A 24,524-nucleotide genomic window follows, 5' to 3' on the forward strand; every position below is an offset into this window, starting at 1 on the left:
GAAATTTAAATGGTTAGTGCTAGATATTACCCAAACAACTAAAAATTATGATTTGATGAAACGAATGTTTTTTTAACTTCTGATATTATAAATTGAATAAACATGTTCCAGCTAAAATCGGTGGCTTTGTAGGGGGAGGTTAGTAGAGATCTAAAATTTTAATGTTCGGCTTTTAAAAATTTTGATTTTTTTCTACTTATGCTATTTAATTTAAACTAAATTTCATTATTTTATATTTAAATTAAATGTCCATGCTTTTATTGCTACTTAATGAATGAATTTTATTTTCTGCTAAAGGTTCAGATCTCTTGATAATGGCCCTATTATTACATATTATGCATTAAATATAATTTTTTATCATATTAAAAAAAAATATTACTAGCATACATAGGTACGGAACTTAATTAAAACAAAAAATTTTTATTACACAATTAATTTAGGGAGCATTAATTACATAACTTTACTTAATAGTATGGAGAAAATTTTAAGGATATCTTGTATTTTCCCCTACATAGAAATAGCTTTACACCTTAAAAAGAGGCGGAGAAACTATTATAGATTTTATGATCAAATTAAAAAATATTTGCTCACTATGTATTAATTCTCCTGTTGATGAACTTTTAAGAGATATCTTTATCTTGGAGTAGGGCTGACTGAGTTGGATAAAGCGCTTCGGTCTAAGTATATCGAAAGTAATATACCATGATGCGATCGAGCTGTCTTTCCTGGAAAAGGAAACCTAGATAGAAGTTAACAGAATAATTAAACATAAGCCGACGTAAGGTTCCAAAAACAACTATTTCAGGAATAAAATTTATAATAAATGTAATAAATTTAATAATAATAGTTATAATGCCAACAAATTAAATTATAATAATTATATTCCTAATAATTAGAAATCTAGTTTTAAATCTAACTTTACAAAGGCAAGGCAAACCACATAGCAAAAGATTGTAGAACACATGCTATACAGATGATTCTACCACGGACATCTCGCCTGTCATTTCCTAATAAAGCTACCATTGATACGATGATAAATGATTTGTGGCTTACAATAGAATTCTATACTGGTTCTCGAGTGTGATAGATAAAGTTGCGTGGAGACGCATTGGCAAACCATCACTATAGCCTTATAATTGTTATGTTAAAAATAATATGTACAATAAGTGAATAATTTTTTAACTAGCGGTATTTTCTTGAGTAAATGTATTTTCGTGAATGGTAGCTTTGTAACATAGTAGTGATAATATGGATAATTTGCAATATTTTGTAAATAAGACAAAATTCTATTTAATGTATTACCTTGACATCCAAAACTTGCATAGGAAATGAATGCTTTAATACAAAGTTAAATAATGTTAGATGTAGATGACAATCATAATATGAATATAAAAACTGTTTTAGTTTGAGAAACTATATTTGCACAGGCAATTGTTATGCAAAGGAATAATTAATGATTTGTAAAATTTTATAAAGATATATTAAAATAATATTTGAAAAGTTACATAGGAACTGATAAAGTTATACTCATCTGTTTATATAGATATTAAATAGAAATTTTTTTACTATTATAGTCTTTATGCTTTTTAAAATAATTAGGCTTAGCTATTTGAAACAGTTTCGGTTAAACACTTATATTTTTTTTATAATGGATCACGTTTTTGAGCTATAAATGCCAATCACCTTTTTAATCTTTTCGTTAGGCGACAAAACGTATAATAATAAACACATATCACATGACATTTCTTTTAAATGAATGAATGAAGATTGTAAAAATGTGAACATTTTCTAATTTTTTTTGAAGGGGTAGGTGGTAAGCATTTAAGGGTGTAGGCTTGGGATACAATAAATCGATTGAGGGGGGGGGGGGGGTATCTATTAAATTTTTAGATGAAATAGGGCAAAATGTATTGCTATAAAAATTAATACCTTTATTATAGACCTATTATAATACAATTATAGTGCGAAACATTGACCAAATATACATATTGCACAAAATATCATAGACATTATTTTCCAAGTAAAAATATTTCTGATATAGATAATAATAATAATAGCGATTTAATATATTTGTTTTAAAATACAAAGCCCTATCTGCGTATTTTTTTTTTAATTTTTAAGCCAAAAAATTTAAGCCCCTCCCGTGCATATTTAAAATATTTTAAAAAACGGCTTACATGTCGCTGGTTTAAATAATTAGAGTGTGGACAAAGCCAAATCATTGACCGTAACTTATTTCAAAATTTCCGGGAACCGATTCTAAGAAAAATACAAGTAATTCATGTATTCTATTGTAAAATATTGTATAATTCATTTACGAGTTCGTGATTGCTTTAACAAAGTTAGATATTTTAAGCCAATACCTATTTCAAAATTTTTGGAATCACTTTTTTAAATATTCACAACCGATCAGAACCCCCTTTTGTCGGAATTTCAAACTCTTGTTTAAACCTACCCCAATTTCAGATTTTTAAATCGAACCCCTTTTACTTGTATTTGTTCTTTAATCAGAAAAACCACCTTATTACTTGATTAAAATTTCAGTTAATCCTTATATAATATTCGTCTAAATAAAATATAAATTACGGAGAAGTTGATGTTTTAATAAGATTTTAAATTTTAAAAACACCCCGAAATTTATTTAGCTATTTTTTTGCGCTATTTGACACTTTTTTTAAATTTTAAAAATCTGATTTTGCCGGAGGTGCAATCCAACTTGGGTAAAATACATACTCTATTTCACATTTCAGACAATTCTTATTACACATTACCGTTAGCATATATATTGTATACGGGGAAAACTGTTTATAAAAAAGAAAAAATAAGGTGCTTTTTAAGTGTATATGAATATATTATAAAAAAACATTGGATTGGTTAAGTATAAGGAAAATATATGTTAATAGAGAGGAGATATAGAGGTTCATATGTATTAATTCTAAATATTTTGATTATGTATATAATAAATCAGAAGGCGAAAAAATTAGGAGAATGATAATTTAAAGGACCTGTTTTATACGTGAGTCAAAAATAGAGATTTACATCAAAAGCGGGAGGTTCCTTAATTTTTAAATTTATACAATAATTCGTTTTGACATCTGATGTAACGAGTTGATATCGAAAGTTGGGAATTATAAAATTTTCCCTCTATATGTTATTTTAAGTATAAAATTAATGTTAAATTTTGAAAACAAAGGTAGAATGGAAGGGTTTGTGGAAATATTTGAAAATTACTAATTATATTTTTAAAAGATTACAAATTACTTTAAAAAAGTACATTTAACAGCTTTTAAAAGAAGTGCAGCACTAAGCATAATGATTACTATATTTACTATACTAATCCCTATCAGTACCGATTCGAGACGTCTGATCAGACCTAACTTGGATGAGTCAGACTCGAACAGATATTCTCTGAGGTTTGGTCGGATAGGACCGGACCTCGAGAAAAATTTTAATTATTTTGATTTCTTAATATTTTTGATATTATTTTCATGAAACCAAAATTTTAATTATACTTCGGTGTTTATAATTTTTTCTTTATCGTTGAAATATCGTACTTTATTAAAAGTCCAATAAAAAATAAATAGGAGGCAGAACTTGAACCTAGAGCAAGCGAAAGAAAGCAAACATTTAATAGGTGAGTACGTAAGTCTTCTAAAATAAAATTTAAGATCTTGGATATTAGGAAAAAAAATTCATCCTTTGAATTGGGGGAAAATATTTTTAAAATTTTTCCCGGATCGGGTTGGACTTGTAAAATTAGTTCACGGCTCTATTATTAAGGGATGTGAATTAGGACCCGAACCTGAACCTTGGTATTTTAACTGTACTCGAACCCAGACCCTTTTCAAAGGTGAAGGGTTCAAGGGTTCTGGGCATCAAAGAATAAATTAAAAAATTTCCTTTAAATTCGTGAAAAATAAATTTATCTCTTCCCATTTTTCAAAATTTTCGTTTTTATACTTCCATTTTATCTGTAATATCTTGTTTTAATTTATATCAATTTTAGAAGGTGATATATATAAATTTTGTAGTGTAAGTAATAATATTTTATTATAAATGATAATTTTATAATAGGCTATATAATAAGAATACGTTTACTTATCTTGTTTTATATCAATTTTAGAAAGTAAAATATAGGAATTTTATACTCTCACATCCACAATGTAAACATTATATTAATTCATATAAAAAAGCATTTTTATAGGAAAAATGAAAACCCAATATTATTTTTATAAAGATCTAATATAGCCAAAAGCCTACAATATGTGGACCTAAAGATCTCCAATAAAATCTATGCGGGGAACCCACCTAAAATGTCACTAATAAAATCTCTGATACGCTTATTTTTTGTAGTGTAAGTAATAATATTTTATTATAAATTATATTAAGGACTATGCGATTAAATAAAACATTTAAAATATAAAATTTTTTTACTTGTCAATTATGCATGTCTATTATTTATACGGAGTATATAAAAAAATAAAATTGTGTAATTAGGTCAATATTTCTTTATGACCTCCAAACCCTGAACCCGAACCCTTTTTTTAAATTTTATTCCTGAACCCGGGCCCTTTTTTTTGTAGAGTTCACATCCCTGCTATTATTTACTAAATTTTTAATTTTAAGTGATAAGATTTAAAATTTAAGCATATATAGATGACATGTTGAAAATTTTATACTTAGAACAGGGGTAGTAAATTTATTTGGCAATAAAAATAGAAATCATTATATATTTATATCGAATGTATAATATACTAAAAAAAATGTTGATGATTAGCTAGTGCATATAATGTAAGGGCTAAAAAAAGGTCTAAAATTCATAGAATTGATTTATATCGAGACGAGATGGTCTATTTTTTTAATGGGTGTTTGTAATATCTTTATGATATCGTAAAATTATTGACTGTAATATAACAAGATTGGGCAGACCAATAGTTTGACAAGAATATATCATGTTAAATATTTGGATAGATACTTTTGAAATTTAACGTTTTATAACGATCGTTTAATAATATCATTCTAAAATATAGTTGGTATGCGACTTTATATCTTGTATTCATTTTATCGTATATCGTAATATAGATTTTTTATCTGGACGATTCCCTCCATATTATTATTCAAAAATTAATATAAATACACGCAAAAACATATGACCATGGCAATCCCAAGACTATAAAAGAGAGTGCACCAAGCCTTGCCTGACTTCAGTTTCATAATTTTTCCGCATGGGTTATAGTGGAATAATTTAAGCCAACAAGATCGACCAGATACTGAGTAAGAAACATCGTTTCTATTTTCCCTATTATTTGATTGTTTGAATCTTAAGAAACAAGACAAGGAGAAGAAAGAAAGAGATAACTTCTCAAAATATGCTGTGATCTGCTTGAACTCCCAAGCAGCACATATACATAGGAAGCCCGAAAGAAGAGCGTTAAGAGTTGGATAGTTTGGTAAATATGTTAATATTCCAGCGTGAGGCCGAGTGGGTTGAAAGGATAAGCCTGGCAGAGGCACCGATTGCCATAGATGAAATTGACACAAATACAATTCTAAGGAAAATTTACCTAGCCGGGAAAATATGGAACTAAAGCTACGGTCATTTCTATTGTATATGTCGTGATAAGCGATGAGCAATAAGAAATAACATACAACCGGAATCCATGAAAGGTAAGAACTAACTTCGAAGCAATTGTCCAGCACAACGGCGTTGGTAGAGATTCTTTGATTTTCGTATTGAGCGATGCTAAGGGAACTAATTTCTTCTTCAATTAAATTAGGAGAGAATTTGTAGGAATTTAAGTCCTTTCGGATAGTATTGATGTTAAATTGGTCTGATATTGTATCAATCGAAATTTTTGTCCTGTCCGAGTTATTGATAACTGTGTAGGAACCACGGCAACTTAGCAACATAACTGTCAGGTATACCAGGAAAATAACTAGAGGTAGTAGAAAGATATGACAAAAATTGGATAAACTAGATGTTGCCTTACTATCCCTCACAAATTTCCTGTCCGTACTAAGGGAAGAACTGACTTTGAAGAACCGTTTGAAAAACAAAAAATCTATAAAACAGGTGCATTTAATTAGGTAGGCGAAAATCATGCCCACACAAACCGAGTATCTGTCATTAATCCATATGTTCCACCATATTCTTAATCGTTCGTCGCTTATTTGTGATGAGATTCCAGGATCGGATGAGGAAGGTATGAAGGAAAAGAGGCGAGAAAAGGCTTCAGCAAAATTGGCCTCTGAGGAATATAATAGGCTAATACCAACACCCAACATAATAAATTTGATTATAATACATAAATGATTCCAAAAAGAAAGGATAATCGTATAATCATTATTATCATGGTTAGAATGTTCAAAATATTGAGTATCATCTTGAAAATGATTTGAAATGCAGTTATTACCATCACCCAAGAACTTATCCATCATATTGGTATAAATTTCTGATTCATCACAATTTGAAAGCAAGGCTACATTCTCATAATCAAATTTGTACTGAGATGAGTAAACAAAGTTTATGTTTATGAAAGGTGGTGCCAAAAACCATAGAACTATTATTAAATACCAAAAGGTTACAAGTGGTACAAATGAATAAAAAACGTAAGGTCGATTCAGGGCTAAGCAAAGGAGGCAGGCTATAAAGTTGTATCGGAACACAATCGAAACACAGCGTCGCAAAACTGCAAAGAAAAACCGAAAGTATTCACAATAGATAGGAGATTTAGATGGAGTAGCCTTATTGATATTAAGAAATTCTTTCGAATTTCCGGGTATTTTGGGAGGAATACCTATTGCTTTACATCTAATCAAAAGGTTGAAGATGTCATTAAAATGTGTGTAACCAAATAAAACTAAAAAGGCTGTATTTAAAATGTTTAGAAAAATGGTTATGGATACATATTTGATAGTGAGATTGAGGTCATCGTTACCAGAATCATAACGGTTGGTGATGGAAAGATGAGATGGGGTGGCACCAGTCATATAAGATATCAAGAGAATAGATTGCATCCAACCCTTTAATTCATTTGTTTTATTCCTCGACATGGCAAAATATCTTGAATTAGTGTCAAATTTTCCATTTGAAGACATAATGCCATTTGCAGTTTTATTATTATCATTTTCTGTCATTGTACCTGATCGCTCTGTGAAAAATGAACCAATGACAAAAAAATATGTCATAGGCAAGAAAAATCTCAAATGGGTGTAATACTTATTTTCTTTCATGAATAAGGATGTTTTGTCACATATTATAATGTAGATGAAAATGATGGCAAGTTTTATAAGGTTTACAAATATCAAAGGGTATCTTTTTGTCGGTTTTTCCTTTGGAATGGAATACGTTTTATTGAGAGATGGACTTAAATTTAGCATTTCTTCTTCTATGTCCATTGGCAAATGTGTATAGTTACTTTGAAAAATTTTATTAAAATTTGAATATAAAAATGGCAAAAAGAGAATTACGGCTGATATAAATGTTATGGTTAAACAAATGAATATGGTGTTATGAAACAAAGGTTTTGTTGTAGTGCAACAGGTGTCTTCTGGTAAATTTTTATTTATACTATTTTTAAAATGGTTTTCAGTATTTCGAGAATTACATAAATAATTAATTAAAATTTGCAAATCAATAGTTAAAGGAACTAACGAAGACTGGACGCCATCTGGTGACAAATGCAAATATTTTTGATTAACTTTTTGGGTTGATGTCCATAATTTCACTACATTGAAATGACTGATCATCATTTTATTAATTTCTTTGATAATAATATCATCATATAAATTCATAATATTATTTGTAATAATTCCTTTTTTATTCTTACTAGTTCTATTATATTGTGTTCTAAGGTATAATTTGCGCTCAAATATAGAATCTTGAAGCATCCAGAGAATTTTTAATTTTGTATTTTGATCCAAACTACTGTTTAATATATTTTGCAATAAATATCTAACTTTGGTTATTTGATGCTTAAAGACTTTGATTCCATGTGTATCATTGAATTGATTAGAAGCTAAACTTACATTATTAATGTAATCTTCATAATAATATTTAGAATTCCAGTATCCAACACTAATTACAAGAAGTTTAAGATTTTTAAAATTTACTGATTGAATTGCAGTCAAAAATTTGGCATCTATAATTGGGGTGAAAATAAATTGGAATTTAGAATTTAACAAAGCATCTTTATAACTAATTTTATAATGAGTTGCATTTAAATCAGTGATGTTATCTTCAATCTCCAGTGATATTTGCGGATGTGTAATATAATTTAAAAAAGATTTATAAAATTTATATAATTTCATATCTCCTAAAAATACATACAAACTAGTTTCAGCATTTGTTGCATTATTTAGTTGTATGTTTTTATTGAATTCATATCTTAAACAATTTCTTGCTTCATATTTATTGTAAGTTTTTATCATACAGCCATAAGGTTGCCAAACATGGGCTCCATGATAACGTCCATCAGATAAAAGCCAATCACATGTATCATTTGAGTTTATTATATACATGTAATATCTTAAACACAAATGATAAATAATGAGATAAAAAATTATTGAGCAGGATATAAATTTAAAAACTACTTCCAAATTATTCAACCAATTTTTCATTATATATTTTAGCATATTTATAGCAGCAATTCGTAAGGATAATATTGAAGAGAAAATTTTTAAAATTTATATAGTTATAGACTTAACACAAAAAAATCTGAGAATCAGCTGTTTACCTAGAAACGCATGTATTTGGTTTAATGATTAAAAATTATTGTTAGTATTATATTTTTTAATGTATTGAAAATAAAATTTCATATTATAAATTATAAATAAACTTTTATATCTATCACATACGTCTAGAATTAACATATGTAGTTTTTAAACAAGTAAAATATAAATATAGAAGTTTAAACTAAATATATTAAAAATGGCTCAATCGACAGAATAGATAAAAGTATTTGAATCTGTTGCAATATTAAAAATATACTTAAATTTTAACTTAACTTATTTTATTCTTACTTCTATCACTTACTATATTATGTTATATAAGACTCTTATTAACGCTTGACCCATTATTTTTGTTATCATATTTTAAATTTCTAATTCAAATTTATATCTTACAATATTATAGAAAATAATATAACGTACATTATAGTATTAAGTAAAAATATAATATAATATAAAGTGCAATTATGGGATAGGTTCTAAATCGCTAAAACAAAAATCGCTAAAAATTGGGAACATGGCTTATATCTCCTAGAAAATTTTTAAAGTAATATTGAAATTAATATTAATAGATACTAGGGGATTAAATACTTGTATTTAAATTGAAAATTTTAAAAAAATCGCTAAAATGGAAGAAATATCATACAAAATCCCAGTTTTGGGAATCAAATTGGGAATTTGGATGATATTTCTTCCATTTTAGCGATTTTTTTTTAATTTTCAATTTAAATACAAGTATTTAATCCCCTAGTATCTATTAATATTAATTTCAAATTTACTTTAAAAATTTTCTAGGAGATATAAGCCATGTTCCCAATTTTTAGCGATTTTTGTTTTAGCGATTTAGAACGGGAACCGCAATTATATCATTAAGAGAAATATAAAGTCTATTACTAATTTATCTTTAATCGACCACAATGATATACCATGCTAACCAAAAAAATCATAAGAAATTCTATAAACAAAAGATGAGCAAAGTTATAATACCCATATTCGATCAGTGGAGATTACGATTTGATTTTAAATTTGTTGGAAGTGTGGTGTGGTCGTCTAGATATTTATATCTTTTATTTTTTATCTTATATGTCATTTATTTTTCTATATTATGTCATATAATTTATTTAATATTGTCAATTTTATTAATTTTACAATCGGTTATTACATTATGATCTGATCCTTAATTTCTTACAGGCTTATATATACAAAACAAAGTTCATTTTTATAATAAATAGTAATCTTATATATAACTCAGTTAATCGAATTCCTATTTAATTAGTAATCACATAAGCATATTCACATAAAAACATCACATAGAACTAATCGATAAAACGTCCACACACAATTCAAGGGATGAAATTATATCTATATTGTTAGATAGCAAAACATTCTCCTATATTATATATATATGATCATTATAAAACATATATAATAAACGAAGTGATTAATAATATATTACATTATAAATGCACATATATATATTCATTATATCAATAAATAAATTTTTAATTAAAAATAAAGTAAAAAGGTTGATATTTCGATATTCAAATAATATTTTTTTTATATATTCAAATAATATAATATTTAATTATTATTTTAATTAATATCTTAGTAGATGATTTATTTTAATTAATATCTTAGTGGATTATTTATTTTAATTAATATCTTAGTAGATGATTTATTTTAATTAATACCATAATTTATTATGATTTATTCATATTTTTAATATTATATTTTTCTAAATTTTATAATTTATTTTAATTTATATCTTAAAAATATTTTAATTTATTTTAAATTATTTATTTTCGTATATAATGAATTATAATTAATATATAAAATGGTTCAAACACATGTTTCAAGCAAAGTGAAACTATAATATTGTTCTATATTTTTATATTTTTGTCGTTACGATATTGTGTTAATATTATATTTTTATTTCGAAATTTTTTTAAATGAGTAATATTTTTATATTATTATTATTAATAGATTTATGTTAATATTAGGGTTTTTGTTTATTATAATAATAAATGTATATTTATAGCGATTAAGGAAAAAAAAGAGAAAATTAGTTAATAAAAAAGTGATTTAGCTCAACGATAAAGCAAATAAAAGGGAAATAATTAATTAGCACAATAAAAAATAAAGGTAAATAAAAACATTTTATTTTCTAATAACGAGCTAGATGTACCCCGAACCTAAAATAAATATCAGCTCAATTGAATTCATTAGAATTATGAGATATGAAGGAGAATCCTTTTTTATAATTGAATGAGCTATAAGCCAAAGTGTGAATTCTATAAATCAAAATTGCTAATAAATCTTAATCTCGTTGCGATGTATTTTTATCCTAGTTAGTGAAAGTTGTCATAAAATTTTTATTATAAGGTTTTTCAATTTTATGAATTTGTAAAAATGAATATTATATATCCCACTCATTATTCATCCCACCTATAACAATCTCTGAAAACTTTCGCAGTTTTTTAAATTTATATAGTTGCTTAATAAAATGATCTTAAGACACCTCATCAGGACAAAATCTGCCTTGAACATGATAGTAACATCGATTCATATCCCCCTCCGTGTTAAATTAAAAAGAAAATTGTTCATTCCTTTTAGTTGTTTAACGAAAAAACCCTTGTATCTCAAGCAGGGACGTCATTAGCCTTTACAATCTCAGGGAGCTCAACTAAAAAAAAATTTATAAGGCTCACATGTCATCTATTTTGCGGGTTTCGGCCATATAACGTTGTGTTACCATGACAATGTTTTATAGAATGGACTAATAATGTTGGATAAATTTTAGATTTAAAATTTACGAATAATAAGCTATAAAACAAAATAAATACTGAAATTTTTTTTAGAATCCTTTAATTTCCCATTTTTTTTACTTGCCCATATAGCCTTATGTGTTATACCAACAGCATTTTGTAAAACACCTCATTACTTCTATATTTTTCGTTCTATCTTAAATTTTGATGCTAATTATACATTTTTATTTTACTTATAACTTTTAATTTATAATATATACTAGGAGTATTAGTATTATTTCCTGACTCTCTAAATAAAAAATTTAACTATATATTTTAAAAAATAATTTTAGTTTAAGTCTTGGAAAAGTTTTTATCCGATTTAATTTATTTTATTATTTATTATCTTGGAGAAAAAATTATTATTATTTAATTTTAAAAATATATATAATTTAATTAAAAACAATTACATTAAAAAATAAAATAAAAATAATATTACTTCCCGGTATCTTTTCATAGCCAAAAAAATAATTAGTTTAAATGGTGCCAGTTATGGGTATGGGTGGAAAAAATTAAATTAAATTCTCCAACTTACTTAAGCTTAAAAAAAATATGAAAACTTGTAAAAGAAAGAATTTTATTTATTTTTCCCATTTTTGTTTACTCTTTTCATACACATTCATTATATATATTTAGAAAATGTTTATTTATAGCAAAAATGGACTATATTTTAGTGGAGAGTTCCAATAAAATGATGATATTAAAACTGCAGCAAGTAAAATGTTGATAAAGGCTACCGGAAATTTATAAATTATGTAGCTACCATGTTATCAAAATAATTTATTGAGAACTATTAATTTAATATGATCAGATATATATATATATATGTTTTTCTATTTTTATAAATTGTTTTAAATACATTAAAGTTCTCCCCACTATAAATTGAATTCATCATAATAACGTAATGGGGGTTTCGAAACTCTTTTTTTTAGAGTTGTACTTCCATTATGTTATGCAAGTCCTAATCCTCAGTTATTGTTATGGGTGTTTCTTTAGCTTGAACATGAGCTTCCTTCAGTTGGTCGGCAGCTTGTTTTTTTTACAATACCCTCAGACTCAACATCATACAATATCGCTTTCCGTTGAACCACTGTACCTTCACGCCATCGTTTTAAAGAAACGTTTTGAATTCAGATCCAGTAAACTGAGTACCGTTATCTGAGACAATGTAACGAGGTAAACCAAATCTAACGAAATAATTACGCAGATTATTTATTACACTCGTCGAATTAGTATGTGTTAAAATTGCAACTTTAACCCATTTGGGGAAAGCGTCTACGCAAATTAACCAGTACTTTCCAGACACGGGCCTGTCAAATCAATGTGTATTCTATCCCAAGGTCGGGTAGGAATATTCCAATTGTATGATGGTACTTCTCTGGCTCCCGGTCTTCCTTCCTGACAACTCTTGCAGTTGACGAATTCTTCAACATCTCGATCAAAATTTGTCCAGAAGACATAGTATCTGCATAAGAATTTCATCCCCACTATCCCCAGATGTCCTTGATGGATAACATTCAAAACCACTTTTTTTTAGGTTATCAGGAATGATTATTCTATCATTATAAAATAATAGCCCTTCTTCGAAATAAATATTATCTTTAATTAAGAAGAATTTTTTTAAACTTTCCGAGTAATTATTTATATTATCAATATGCCAATGATTTTTTATTAATTTAATGATCTCTTTTAGATTTGTATCATTGATTGTTTCACTTATAACTTTACTTCGAGTGAACGATAAATCTTATATTAAATTGATCTTTACTTCTCTAATTTCATTTTCAAATTTTTTTTTAAACTTTATTAATTTTTTCTCTCTCTACCTCCAAACGGGACAGAGCGTCGGGGCATCTGTTTTGATTACCCGGCCTATGAATTATCTCGTCGTAATTTAAAAGCTTCGTGGCCCATCGTATTAAACGATTATTTGTTATTTTATTTAGGTCTATTTTATCACCTAAGATATATTTTAAGGTTTATGATCTATAACCAAAATAAAATGTCTTCCATAAATATATTGATGAAACTTCTCGATAGCGAACATGATCGCCGAAACCTCCCGATCAATAGTGGCGTAATTCTTTTCAGCCGCCGAAAGTGTCCTCGATGCGTAAGCAATCGGTTTCTCCTGGCCAGTAAGAAATCGGTGTGCAATAGCAGCTCCTAGACCATCTTCGGAAGCGTCACAAGAAATCACGACAGGAATATTGGCTGAATAAGGAATTATTGTATCTTCTTTTGATAATATTCTTTTAACTACATTAAATATTTCATCTTCTTTAGCTGGCCAAAACCAACTCACATTTTTACTTGTTAGTCGGTGTAAAGGTGCACAAATAGAATGTAAATTTTTAATAAACGATTCATGATAATTTACCATTCCCAAAAATGAACGTAATTCTTTAATTTAACATTAGACGGTGTTTTACAATTTTTTATAGTATTAATCTTATCTTCGATCGGGTGAATTCCAAATTCATCAATAACATGACCTAAATAAGTAACTGACTTTTCTCCAATTTTAATTTTATCGGTCGTCGTTGTCAGTCTAGCCTTATCAAATTTTCTTAATACTTCTTCTAGATTAACTATATGATCAAAATTATTCTCGCCTGCAATAATTACATCGTCTAAAAATTTATTTAACATAGGAATTTCCTTTAATAAGTTTTGCATAAAATGTTGAAATATTATCGGAGCGCTAGTCAACCCAAGAGTAATTCTTTGATATCGGTAATAACCGACATGAGTCGAAATTACGCAAAGGTCTCTACATTCTGGACTAACTCCGAATTGTAAAAATGCATCTCTTAAATCTATCTTTGAAAATATTACCCGCGATCCTATTTATCAGGTCGACGAAAGTTGGTAGTAAATCGTTATCTATCGCTAAATATTTGTTGATTGTTAAACAAAAATCTCCGCATATCCGCACGGCAGCGGATTTCTTTAAAATATTAACCGTTGGCTTAGCCCAAGTAATTGGAGTCTTTGTTGGATCTACCTTCTCGATAACGCCTTCATCTAAAAGTATGTCCAACTCAGCTTCAAAGGTTAGACGCAACGGAAATGGAATTCTTCTAGATGGCAACGCAATTGGCACTGTATTTGGTTGTATCTTGATGAAGGCTTCCTGTAATTTTATTTGTCCTAATTTTTTTTTAAAAACTTGCGGAAATTTTGAAACACAATAGTATTTAAACTGGAATCTTTCATATTTATATTATTAATACGAACTTCTTCAGGAAGTTTTATATCAAATTCTTTAAGAAAGGGCATTCCAAAATAAGGGAATTCTCACCCTTACTACCCAAATAGGTAAAAATTTTGAAATATTTTTTACTTCGACTTCCATTACCAATACTTCGATTTTGATATGGTTATATCCTACTAGTTTATAAGCAGGTGATAATGGTGGTTTGCCTATGCGACTCCAGGTAACCTCATATATCACACTACACGCCGCGCCAGTATCGAATTTCATAGTAAGCTGCAGCCCATTTATCTTCGCATCGATTGTAGCTTTATTAGCAAAATACAGGCGAGGTGTCCGTGGTAAAATCATTTGTATAGCATGTGTTCTACACTCTTTCACTATATAGGTTGCTTTTCCGCACCTAAAGCATATTACTTTTTTTTGACTGAAATTAGGTTTAAAACTTGGTTTATAATAATTATTGTTGAATTTGTTAGCATTATAATTATAACTATTATTATTGAATTTATTTACGTTGTTATAATTGTTCCTAAAACAAATATTTTTGGAACCTTGCATAGGCTTATGTTTAATTATTTTATTAACTTCTGTCAGGATTTCCTTCGCCAATGAAGACAGTGTGATAGCTAGATGCACATTACCTTTAAAAATAATATTTCCTTCGGCATATATTGATCGAAGTTCTTTGTCCAGCTCAGGTACTCTTAAGAGTTCACCAACCGGCGATTTAAAATTACATAAAGCGCAAATATTTTTTAATTTAATTGAAAAATAAATTATAGTTTCGTTATTTCTTTTTAAGGTATAAAAATTGTTTTTATGAAGAAAAATACTCGAGACGTCTTTAAATTTTTTTCTAAATTCTCGGTAATCCTGAATATTAACTTTATCTTTTCGAATTCTGGTATATGAAATTGAGTAGGTGGTGATGTTTCTTCATTTTTCTTCAGAAATATCTTCTTTGAGTCTTCGTTAGGCATAGTATAATTTTAATCCTTTTATTTAAAATAATTCGTCGTCGTCAAAAATGACTTGAAAATAAATCGTCGCCAAATGAAATGTATCAAAATAATTTATTGAGAACTATTAATATAATATGATGAGATATATATATATGTTTTTCTATTTTTATAAATTGTAATAAATTGTAGCTTTCAAATATAAAAAATCCATTTATTTAAATACATTATATTAGCTTATACTAAAATGAAATATATGCCTAACTTTCTAGCAAAGCAGGATTATAATGAAAATTTTTTAATCACGTGAACATCGCATAAAGCGCATGCATATAGTTCTTCTAGGTGATATGGAAACCCAGCCTATTATGCATACGAATAGTGAAAGTAATTATAAATGCTTGGTTAGATTAATTTATAAATTTTAGAGTGGGAATTTACAGATCATGAGATGAAATAGAATACATTAAAGAACAAGTTGCACTAACTTCTGTGTATATACTTGATTGGTAGAAGGAAAAATAGCGCTTTTTACCTAACCTTGTCGCTTAGTTAAGGGCTCACCTTGGTCAACACAGATACAGCATTCGGAAGAGAGATTTCCAAAATGATGTGTTTTTTGACCAAGAAGTGATACATGGTATCATCAACAACACTTAAATATTGTATAAGTTTAAATAATTGGGACGTTACCATATAAATTATATTATTTATATATATATATATATATTTGCGTCAATGTTTTATTTTTCCAACTTTGAATCATATTTTGAGCGTGTTCTTTATAAAAATCTGATTTTACCGGAATTACAGCATTTATACCTATCTTTTGAATTGTAGACATTTTTACCGTTAACCCTTGAGTCATTTTTAATTTGTATAAAAGATTTATGGAAAAACAAATATAAATAATATTAAGTTCAAAAGTTCTTGGCAAAATTGTCTAAAATTTATGGTAGGTATTCTAAACAAGATGAAATACATTTCCGGAAAAATCGGATTTTTAAATTTAAAATAACGTGCTCAATAAATGATTTAAAATTGGAAAAATAACACATTGTAGGAAAAACACATTGGAAAAAACACATATACACTAACATATACACATCTTATTGATTGTGTTAAAATCTTGTATTTTGTATTTTAAAACTTTCATTATTTATTAATAAAATATATAAATATTGTGTAATTTATAGATTATTTAGAAGTATTTAGTAAATATCTATTTAATATAACATTATGGGACTTTTTAAAGGTTTCAAAACTTGTTTAAAATTAAGGCTAAAAAAATACTTCATAACTCTCAAATAGGAATATTTATATGATTGGTGTTTTTATTATTATTTTGTTGTATCCATATTTTATAATATTCATTATATTTTTATTACGCGCAATAATATGGTTTGATAACATCGGCGTATTTGTTTGACTGATTGTAAGACTCAGGATGTCGTGCCATTATTATTTCAGAGAATAATTTTTTATTTATTGAATTATAAGAAATAAAAAGGCAGTTTTTAGGTAGAATTGAATTTAATAAAAATAATTTGTGAAATTGCTTAAAATGGAAGGGCACAAGCAATAATGATTAATGAGCTAAAATTCTAAATTTTATTAATAAAAAGGATTAATGACGAAAGGCTAAATTTATTAAAAATGAACTGTAAAAAGAATAAATATATTTCTTGATCTATACTATGTCAATTTATGTCTTAAAAAATAGATAAAATTTGTAAAACTTAATTAAGCAATAAGTTTAGTGCAAGGGATAAATGCTATCTAAGATATTATTATATTACAAAAATTTTATATTACATCATAGGCGTAGCCAGAATTTTCCTAAGGGTAGGGGGCGGGGGAATTAGGCCGGGTTATTAATCCTATATATATTTAAAAAAAATTTTAACAAATAATAAGCCCGGAAGAAATATGAAATATATTTTTATTAGTTTATTGTTAATATAGATAGATCACACAAAAATGTGGTATTAATTTATGGTATGTCATAAGATAGATCATACAAAAACGTGGTAATAATTTATGTTTTGTGTAATATAAGATAGATCATACAAAAACGTGGTAATAATTTATAATGTTATATCTAATTTTCTTTTAGAATTTGATAATTCATTAATTATTTCAGTATTATCTGGTGTTAATTCCCGATGAATATTTAATAGCGCTAAACCATTTAATCTATTTTGCTAGGTAGTATTTCGTAAGTATGTTTTTAGTCATCTTAAATTAGAGAAAGTTCTTTCATTTGTACATGTCGCAATTAGGAGGCATGCTAAAATTTGAAATAATTTTGTTATGTTCGGAAATTCAATTAGTGTGTGTTTACAATTATTCAGTGCATTTAATGCATTATCAGGCTTTATATCATTCTTTTTAAATTGGCAAACCAATATTTAAATTCACTTATTACTTCTAATTCGGTCCCTACCATATCTTGCAAATATAAATTATATAAATACTGAATTTTATTTCTAATGTCATCGAAATGTTCACAGATGGATTAGAGGATAACAAAATTTGAAAGTTACTTGGCAAAAGTTTATGGTTTAATAAACGTTCTTTAATCTAAGTTAAAAAGTGTCCATAAGTGGTATAAAAATAATAATTTTGTAATACTCCTCAACTGATTGTAAGGAAATATTATTCCTATGTATTTGTCTTGATACTATTCTTGGCATGCTTATTATCATATAATAAGATTGCACTTTTTTTTTGAACTTTGTTAAAAATCGTTATAAATTCACAATCAGCATTTTTTCTTATCTGTATAATAGTATTATATGCATCTTCAGCTAAGCTAAGATCAATGCCTAATCCCTATCTTGGTTCACTCTTTGCAAGGCTCTGCATAATAATATTGTTTGGCAGAAGAGAGTGTTAATGCAATTAGCCAATAAAAACTCAGGATCTTGAATCGCTTTCAAGATTCCATTGGCTTCTGCCACCACTGATGTATCTGTCCATTCACATATTTCCTCCAATGCAACAATTATCGGGTCAATTAATTCAAGAAAAACTGCAACCGATTCATGTCGTAGAATCGATCTTGTAGGGCACATTTTCACAAGTTTATGATGATTATTGTTAAATTCTTCCTATGCCAGAATATTTTTGAGGATCTTTTTGGATACTTAAACATATCATATACCTTGCCTATTGTGCCTTTTTAATATATTATTATAAAAATAAAAGTTTAATAAACACATGGTACTACGAATAACGGGAATTGAGCAACAATCAGAAATGGCTAGATTTAGGGAATGCGATGCACAATGTACATAAATTGCAGTAGGATACTTTTTTATTAAATGTGATTGAACACCATTTAAATGTCCACTCATAGAAGGGACACCATCATATCCTTGTACCCGCATAAAATTAACATTAATTTTAAATTTTTTAAGATGAACATCAATTGTGTTAGCAATCACCTCTCATATCTTGAATCGGAATAAATTGCAAAAAGTCTTTTATTTGAACTTCACCTATATAAATGATAATAATTTATATAAAATAAATATAAATTTTACCATTTTCAGAAGTTAATTCATCTGCCAAGACTGAAAAGAATGGAGACTTGTTAATGTTGGCAATTACCTTTCTTAATATTAAATCATTACACACACCAATGATTTCGTTTTGAATGGTGGGGCTTAAATACGTAGCATTTTTCGGTGCATTTAACAAGTTAATCCTGAGCTCATCATCTTCAATTGCTCGGTTTCTGAGAATTGCTTTAAAGTTCCCATCATTTTCATTTGTATCATCCTTAAATATACAACCTGAATCTCGATGACCTCTTAATGCCATACATTGATTTCCACACGTAATTATTGCATCTATTATAGGAGATAATTTTCGTCTATTTTCATTTTCTATTTTCTTCTTATCTTGATCTTTATAAAAAATAAATAATTATAAGGCCATAAAATATGAAGCCCAAAAGGTTGGCCAATTAAACTGGTACCTTTGTGAGTCTCTTATAATAATTTTTAATGGTTTACTTATTATATGAATGATAGAATCTCTATCATTAGCATTAATTGCTCTAAGAGATGACATAATATTTTGTGTATTTTTATGGTATAAATTGTTTTGATGATTTTCAAAATTCTCTCCTGCATTTTTCCAACGTCTATATGGGCAATTCACAAGTCGCTTTAATTTTTGTTCACCTTTACCAGCATATTTTGGTCCAAATAGAACACAATATTTACAATAAGCCCCATTTTGTGAAGGTGAGTAAGCCAACCAAGGCCAAGTGGTAAACCAATTAAATTTATATTTTAATTTCCTTCTAGAAAGATCTCTTGGAAATTTATAATTATTGGGTGACCTATATATACTCTCTAGTATATTAAAGTCTTTGGGGGCTACATCCAATTGAACATAATTACTTATGTCAAATGGTAAAGTACCTAAATAAACTATTTACATATTTTTAAAATAGAAATTTTACTATCCATATTTTAAACTCTTGACTGTATAAGATTTACTGCAGATCTTTCATCAACAACATTAACTTAAAAAAATGCAAATTATATAATGATATTAAAATAAAATATATTGGGACTACCTGGATGATAGGATTACTTTTCTCATTCTCTAGCACAATCTCTAATATTTGATCATCTTATTGAGAATCAATAACAACTAATAATAATAATTATGTTAATATTCAAATACTTCTTACTTGAATCAAGGTCTCTTTAGAGAATTATTATCTCCCAGCAACATCACTAAAAAAAGATATATAAATTCATTATAAATATAAAATATACGTTCATCAATCCTTGTTAAATTTATTCTAATTTCCTTCTTTTTTGATATGTTTTCAAGATTGTTACATAATATTTCTGATACCCTATTTTCACTTGAAATTGAATCAATTATCTTGCGATGATGATCTTGGTAGGAAATTAATGTTTATTATAATAAATATAGAATTACCTTTTTCATTTACATTCTTTAAAAGATATTTTCTGATGTCCATATCAATCTTAAAACAAATATAATGCTTGTTGCTCGGTCAAAAAATTGCAAAATATATTTTAAAAATAAATTGGAAGGAAATTTTAAAAAAAATGGGAATATGGTTATGTTAATTTTTTATTAAATTTATAAATTAAATTTATTAATAATTTTGTAATTAAATTTTACTTTTATTAAGAAATATAAATTAAAATAATTCACTATATAAAATTATAAAAAATCATATTTATATATTATTTTGCTTAGTATTTTTATAGATCTATTAATTATATAAAATTGACTTTTGTCTTATGATTTATATATGGCTTATATTTCATTTTTTAAAATAGATTTTTGGTATCACTTTTTTTATATATATTTATATATAAATCTTTTTAAAAAATATAAATTATAGTCAAGTTTAATAAATTATTAACTCTCATTATTTCTTTCATTATTGTTTAAGAAGATATATGCATGCATTTTTGAGAGACAGGGAGTGGGGAGGGGACTAAGGAACGTATTTTTTATTAGTTTAAAATGATATTTACGAAAAGTGATATATTTCTGAAGGGGGGGATTTCCCCTTGCCCCCCCCTCCCCTGGCTACGCCTATGTATTACATGGATTTTATTATCATAATTATAATATATATGATTGATCTCATTAATGTGATTCGTGATGAAGCAGAAATAGTGCATGTGCTTTAGACTTTACTTTAAGGCGACGAAGATGGGATTCTCTTATTATGAATAAAAAATAAGCTCCAACTTGGTAATTGGTAAAAGTGATGAATCAAACATTTTAATTAATAAAAGTGATGAAATTTATTTTAATTGGAACGAAAAATATATTTTTGTTATAATTGGGTTCTTTTTTTAATCTTTATTATATTTTTGTCTAGGCTAATTTCGTGTTAATCAAGTAAAAGAAAATTTTTAAGCAATAAATATAACTCAAATAAAATTTGATAATTTATAAACAAAACAATTTTTAAGACTATATTAAATATATAGATGATGTTTTGGAAAAAGAAGAATATTTGTGGATGAGAGAACCAAGAAAAATATTATTTGCACACATGGGGATTAGTAATTTTGGCAGAGATGAGGTTATTTATATATACAAAAATTTTGAAGGAACTAAATTATGATGAAATAGTAGAAAAGGTAAGGCAGTTTTTATACCTACTACATCCCTATTTTCTAGAAGGTTCATCCGAATAGAAAGAAGGGATGCTAAACAGTTGCTGATTTATTAGGGCGGCTTAAAAAATTGGCCTAAACGTGGAAGTTTGAATAAGACCTTGATGAGAGATTAAAGATCAGATGGTGTCAGTAATATAAATGGCAGCATTGGAGAAAGATATCGACCAGATTTCCAGAGGGATTAAATGACTTGTAAGAAAGGGTGAACTTTAAACAAATTTTAAATATTGCTTTGTCAATGGAAATGGCTGAAAATGAAATTACAGATATGATATTAAAAAGATCAATAAAAACATTGGAGAATAATCAAGGAAATCCTTTTAATCAAAAAAACCCGCATGATATTAAAGGAAAAGATAATTTTAATTATTACAATAATAATATTAAAAATGTAAGTAGAGGGAAAATAGTAAATTAAAAAACAATGATATGTATAAGAACAACGTCTGTTCCCGATGTAGAAGAGCTCACACCTCATCCTAATGTTTAGCATCAAGGGTAACATGCTACAAAAGCCAAAAGGTAGGACACTTCGTAAAATACTGTAAGGAAAGTAAACTAGATGCTATGAATAAAGATGATAATGAATAAACAGATTCAATTAACAATATCTTTCAAATTGGTAGAAACAGTGCTAATTAGGATAAACGGAGTACCAATTAAATTCGTTTATGATGAGAGCGGCCAGATATTGGTAATTGGAAGACAATATTGGGATGAAAGTGGCAGACCAAGACTTGGATCAACAAAACCATTGTCAGTTTCCGGCAATTAATCTATTATATTTAAACAATAATTTTGATAGTTGTTTTTATTATTATTGTTACATACAAATAATTTATACAAATAAATTATTTAAAATACTTAAATTATTTAATATCTTAAATTTTTGCTTTGTTATATATAGAAAGGATATATTATTATTATCTTGTCATTTTCGATTTTGTTAATAATAACGCATTGATTGTATCCTTGTTTATATCAACGACACAGTGGCGTAGCTACGGGGGTGGTTTAGGGTTTGGACCCCTCCCAGAGCAAATTTTTTTTTTTAGATTATACGTTCAAAAGACTTAAAAGTTACTTTATATCAAATAAATACCATGAATATTTATATTTTTCTAGTTTTGATGTTCGTGGAAGGATAATATATTACTATTGAAATTATTCTGGATAGTATTATTATAAAATCATTGAGATAATCTACTAAATTATAATAATATATTATTGCTGCATTAACTATATTTATTATATAATATCGAAGATATTGTTATGATTTTTAAGATAAACCCGACCGAAGGCCGGGCAAAAGGGCCGAAGGCCCGTTAAAGGGGTCTGGGGGCGAAGCTACCAATCTTATATATGTATGGGCCCCCTCTAAGGAAAATTCCTAGCTACGCCACTAACGACATTATGTGTATACTTAAGGTGAAGAAATTAATTATTTTAAATTGTAACTTAAAATTTGGGATAATTTAATTTTATTTAATCATCCAGAAAAATTATAAATTGTAATCTAAAATTGTTTATAATAAATTGCACTATTCATATATAATTGCTCTTATGTTGAAATAAAAAGTTTTACACAATTCATTCTATATTTCCATCATTTATATTGATGAATTCAGTACAAATTACAACTTTTCAACGATGTAATATTCCAACACTCAATATTAGTTGAGTTTTGTCTAAATCGCTGCTAGCTCCTAAATACCCTTAGCCTGTAAAAAGACATATTCCTTCCCTTTATGTTAATCTCTCTTATACATAACAGGAAACTATATTTTTACAACCTACCCCCACCCAATGCTACCGAACCTAGCCCTTTTACACGTTAAGTTGTTATTAGACACGGCATATCATCTAACACTTCCTGTGAAATACAATTATAGAACATTTTCTGTATATATTTATGTCAAACAAATGATTTAAATATCGAATTTGGCTTATACCAACTGGTTAAGTACTATTAATAATTTTTGTTTATCTATTATTATCTACCATATAGGTTCCTCTACAACATAAATAATTATCTTCCAAGTGTGGATATAAATACAAATTTTATTGAAAAGTAATAGTATATATATGATTTTTTATTTATATTTATTTAATTTAATTAATTATGGATTTTTTTACCTCTTCTCCTATTCCCCGTGGGCGATTAAGTAAGTGACATTGCCACTTGTACGCACAAGTAACGGCGGCCTTCCAAAAATACGTGAATGGTCCCTTTTTTAATTATTTCTCATTTTACCACAGTTTGATGTGCTTTTTTGGGAACCAAGCTTTGCTATGTTGTATATATAACTTTGTTATATACGAAGATGATTTTCACAAATTATCAAGCACATTTTATTTATATTAATAATGAAATGAATTCATGGTTTTTATATCATCTGTAACCTGCCATGAGTGCGTTGATTACGAATTCAATAGTCCTGAATCCAGCATGGACATTTTTTTTAAAAAGTCACTTCGTGGTTTCTGGGGGGATGATATATAGTAGATCAGACTCAACTACGTTATTCCTCTGATATATATTAGAAAATAAGAGAGTCATATTACATTTCGACAGAATAGGTCATTGTTTAGTAAATAATTTATTTGCAGACCTATC

General features: G+C 27.2%; 1 protein-coding gene across 1 annotated transcript; it reads right to left on the reverse strand.

Moving 5' to 3' along the window:
- Positions 1–4,781: 4,781 nt before the first annotated feature.
- LOC135925653 (N-acetylneuraminate 9-O-acetyltransferase-like) lies at positions 4,782–8,648 on the reverse strand. Its single transcript, XM_065461060.1, has one exon. It carries the CDS (start codon positions 8,632–8,634, stop codon positions 5,125–5,127), a length of 3,510 nt encoding a protein of 1,169 aa, XP_065317132.1. The 5' UTR covers positions 8,635–8,648; the 3' UTR covers positions 4,782–5,124.
- Positions 8,649–24,524: the final 15,876 nt, after the last annotated feature.

This window comes from Gordionus sp. m RMFG-2023, chromosome 3 (assembly GCF_954871325.1).
Source record: "Gordionus sp. m RMFG-2023 chromosome 3, tfGorSpeb1-WG-v2, whole genome shotgun sequence".
NCBI classification, from domain to species: domain Eukaryota; kingdom Metazoa; phylum Nematomorpha; class Gordioida; order Chordodea; family Parachordodidae; genus Gordionus; species Gordionus sp. m RMFG-2023.

Excerpts from the sequence above, each read along its gene's own strand:
- LOC135925653 (XM_065461060.1), bottom strand. The coding sequence starts at position 8,634 with ATGCTAAAATATATAATGAAAAATTGGTTGAATAATTTGGAAGTAGTT.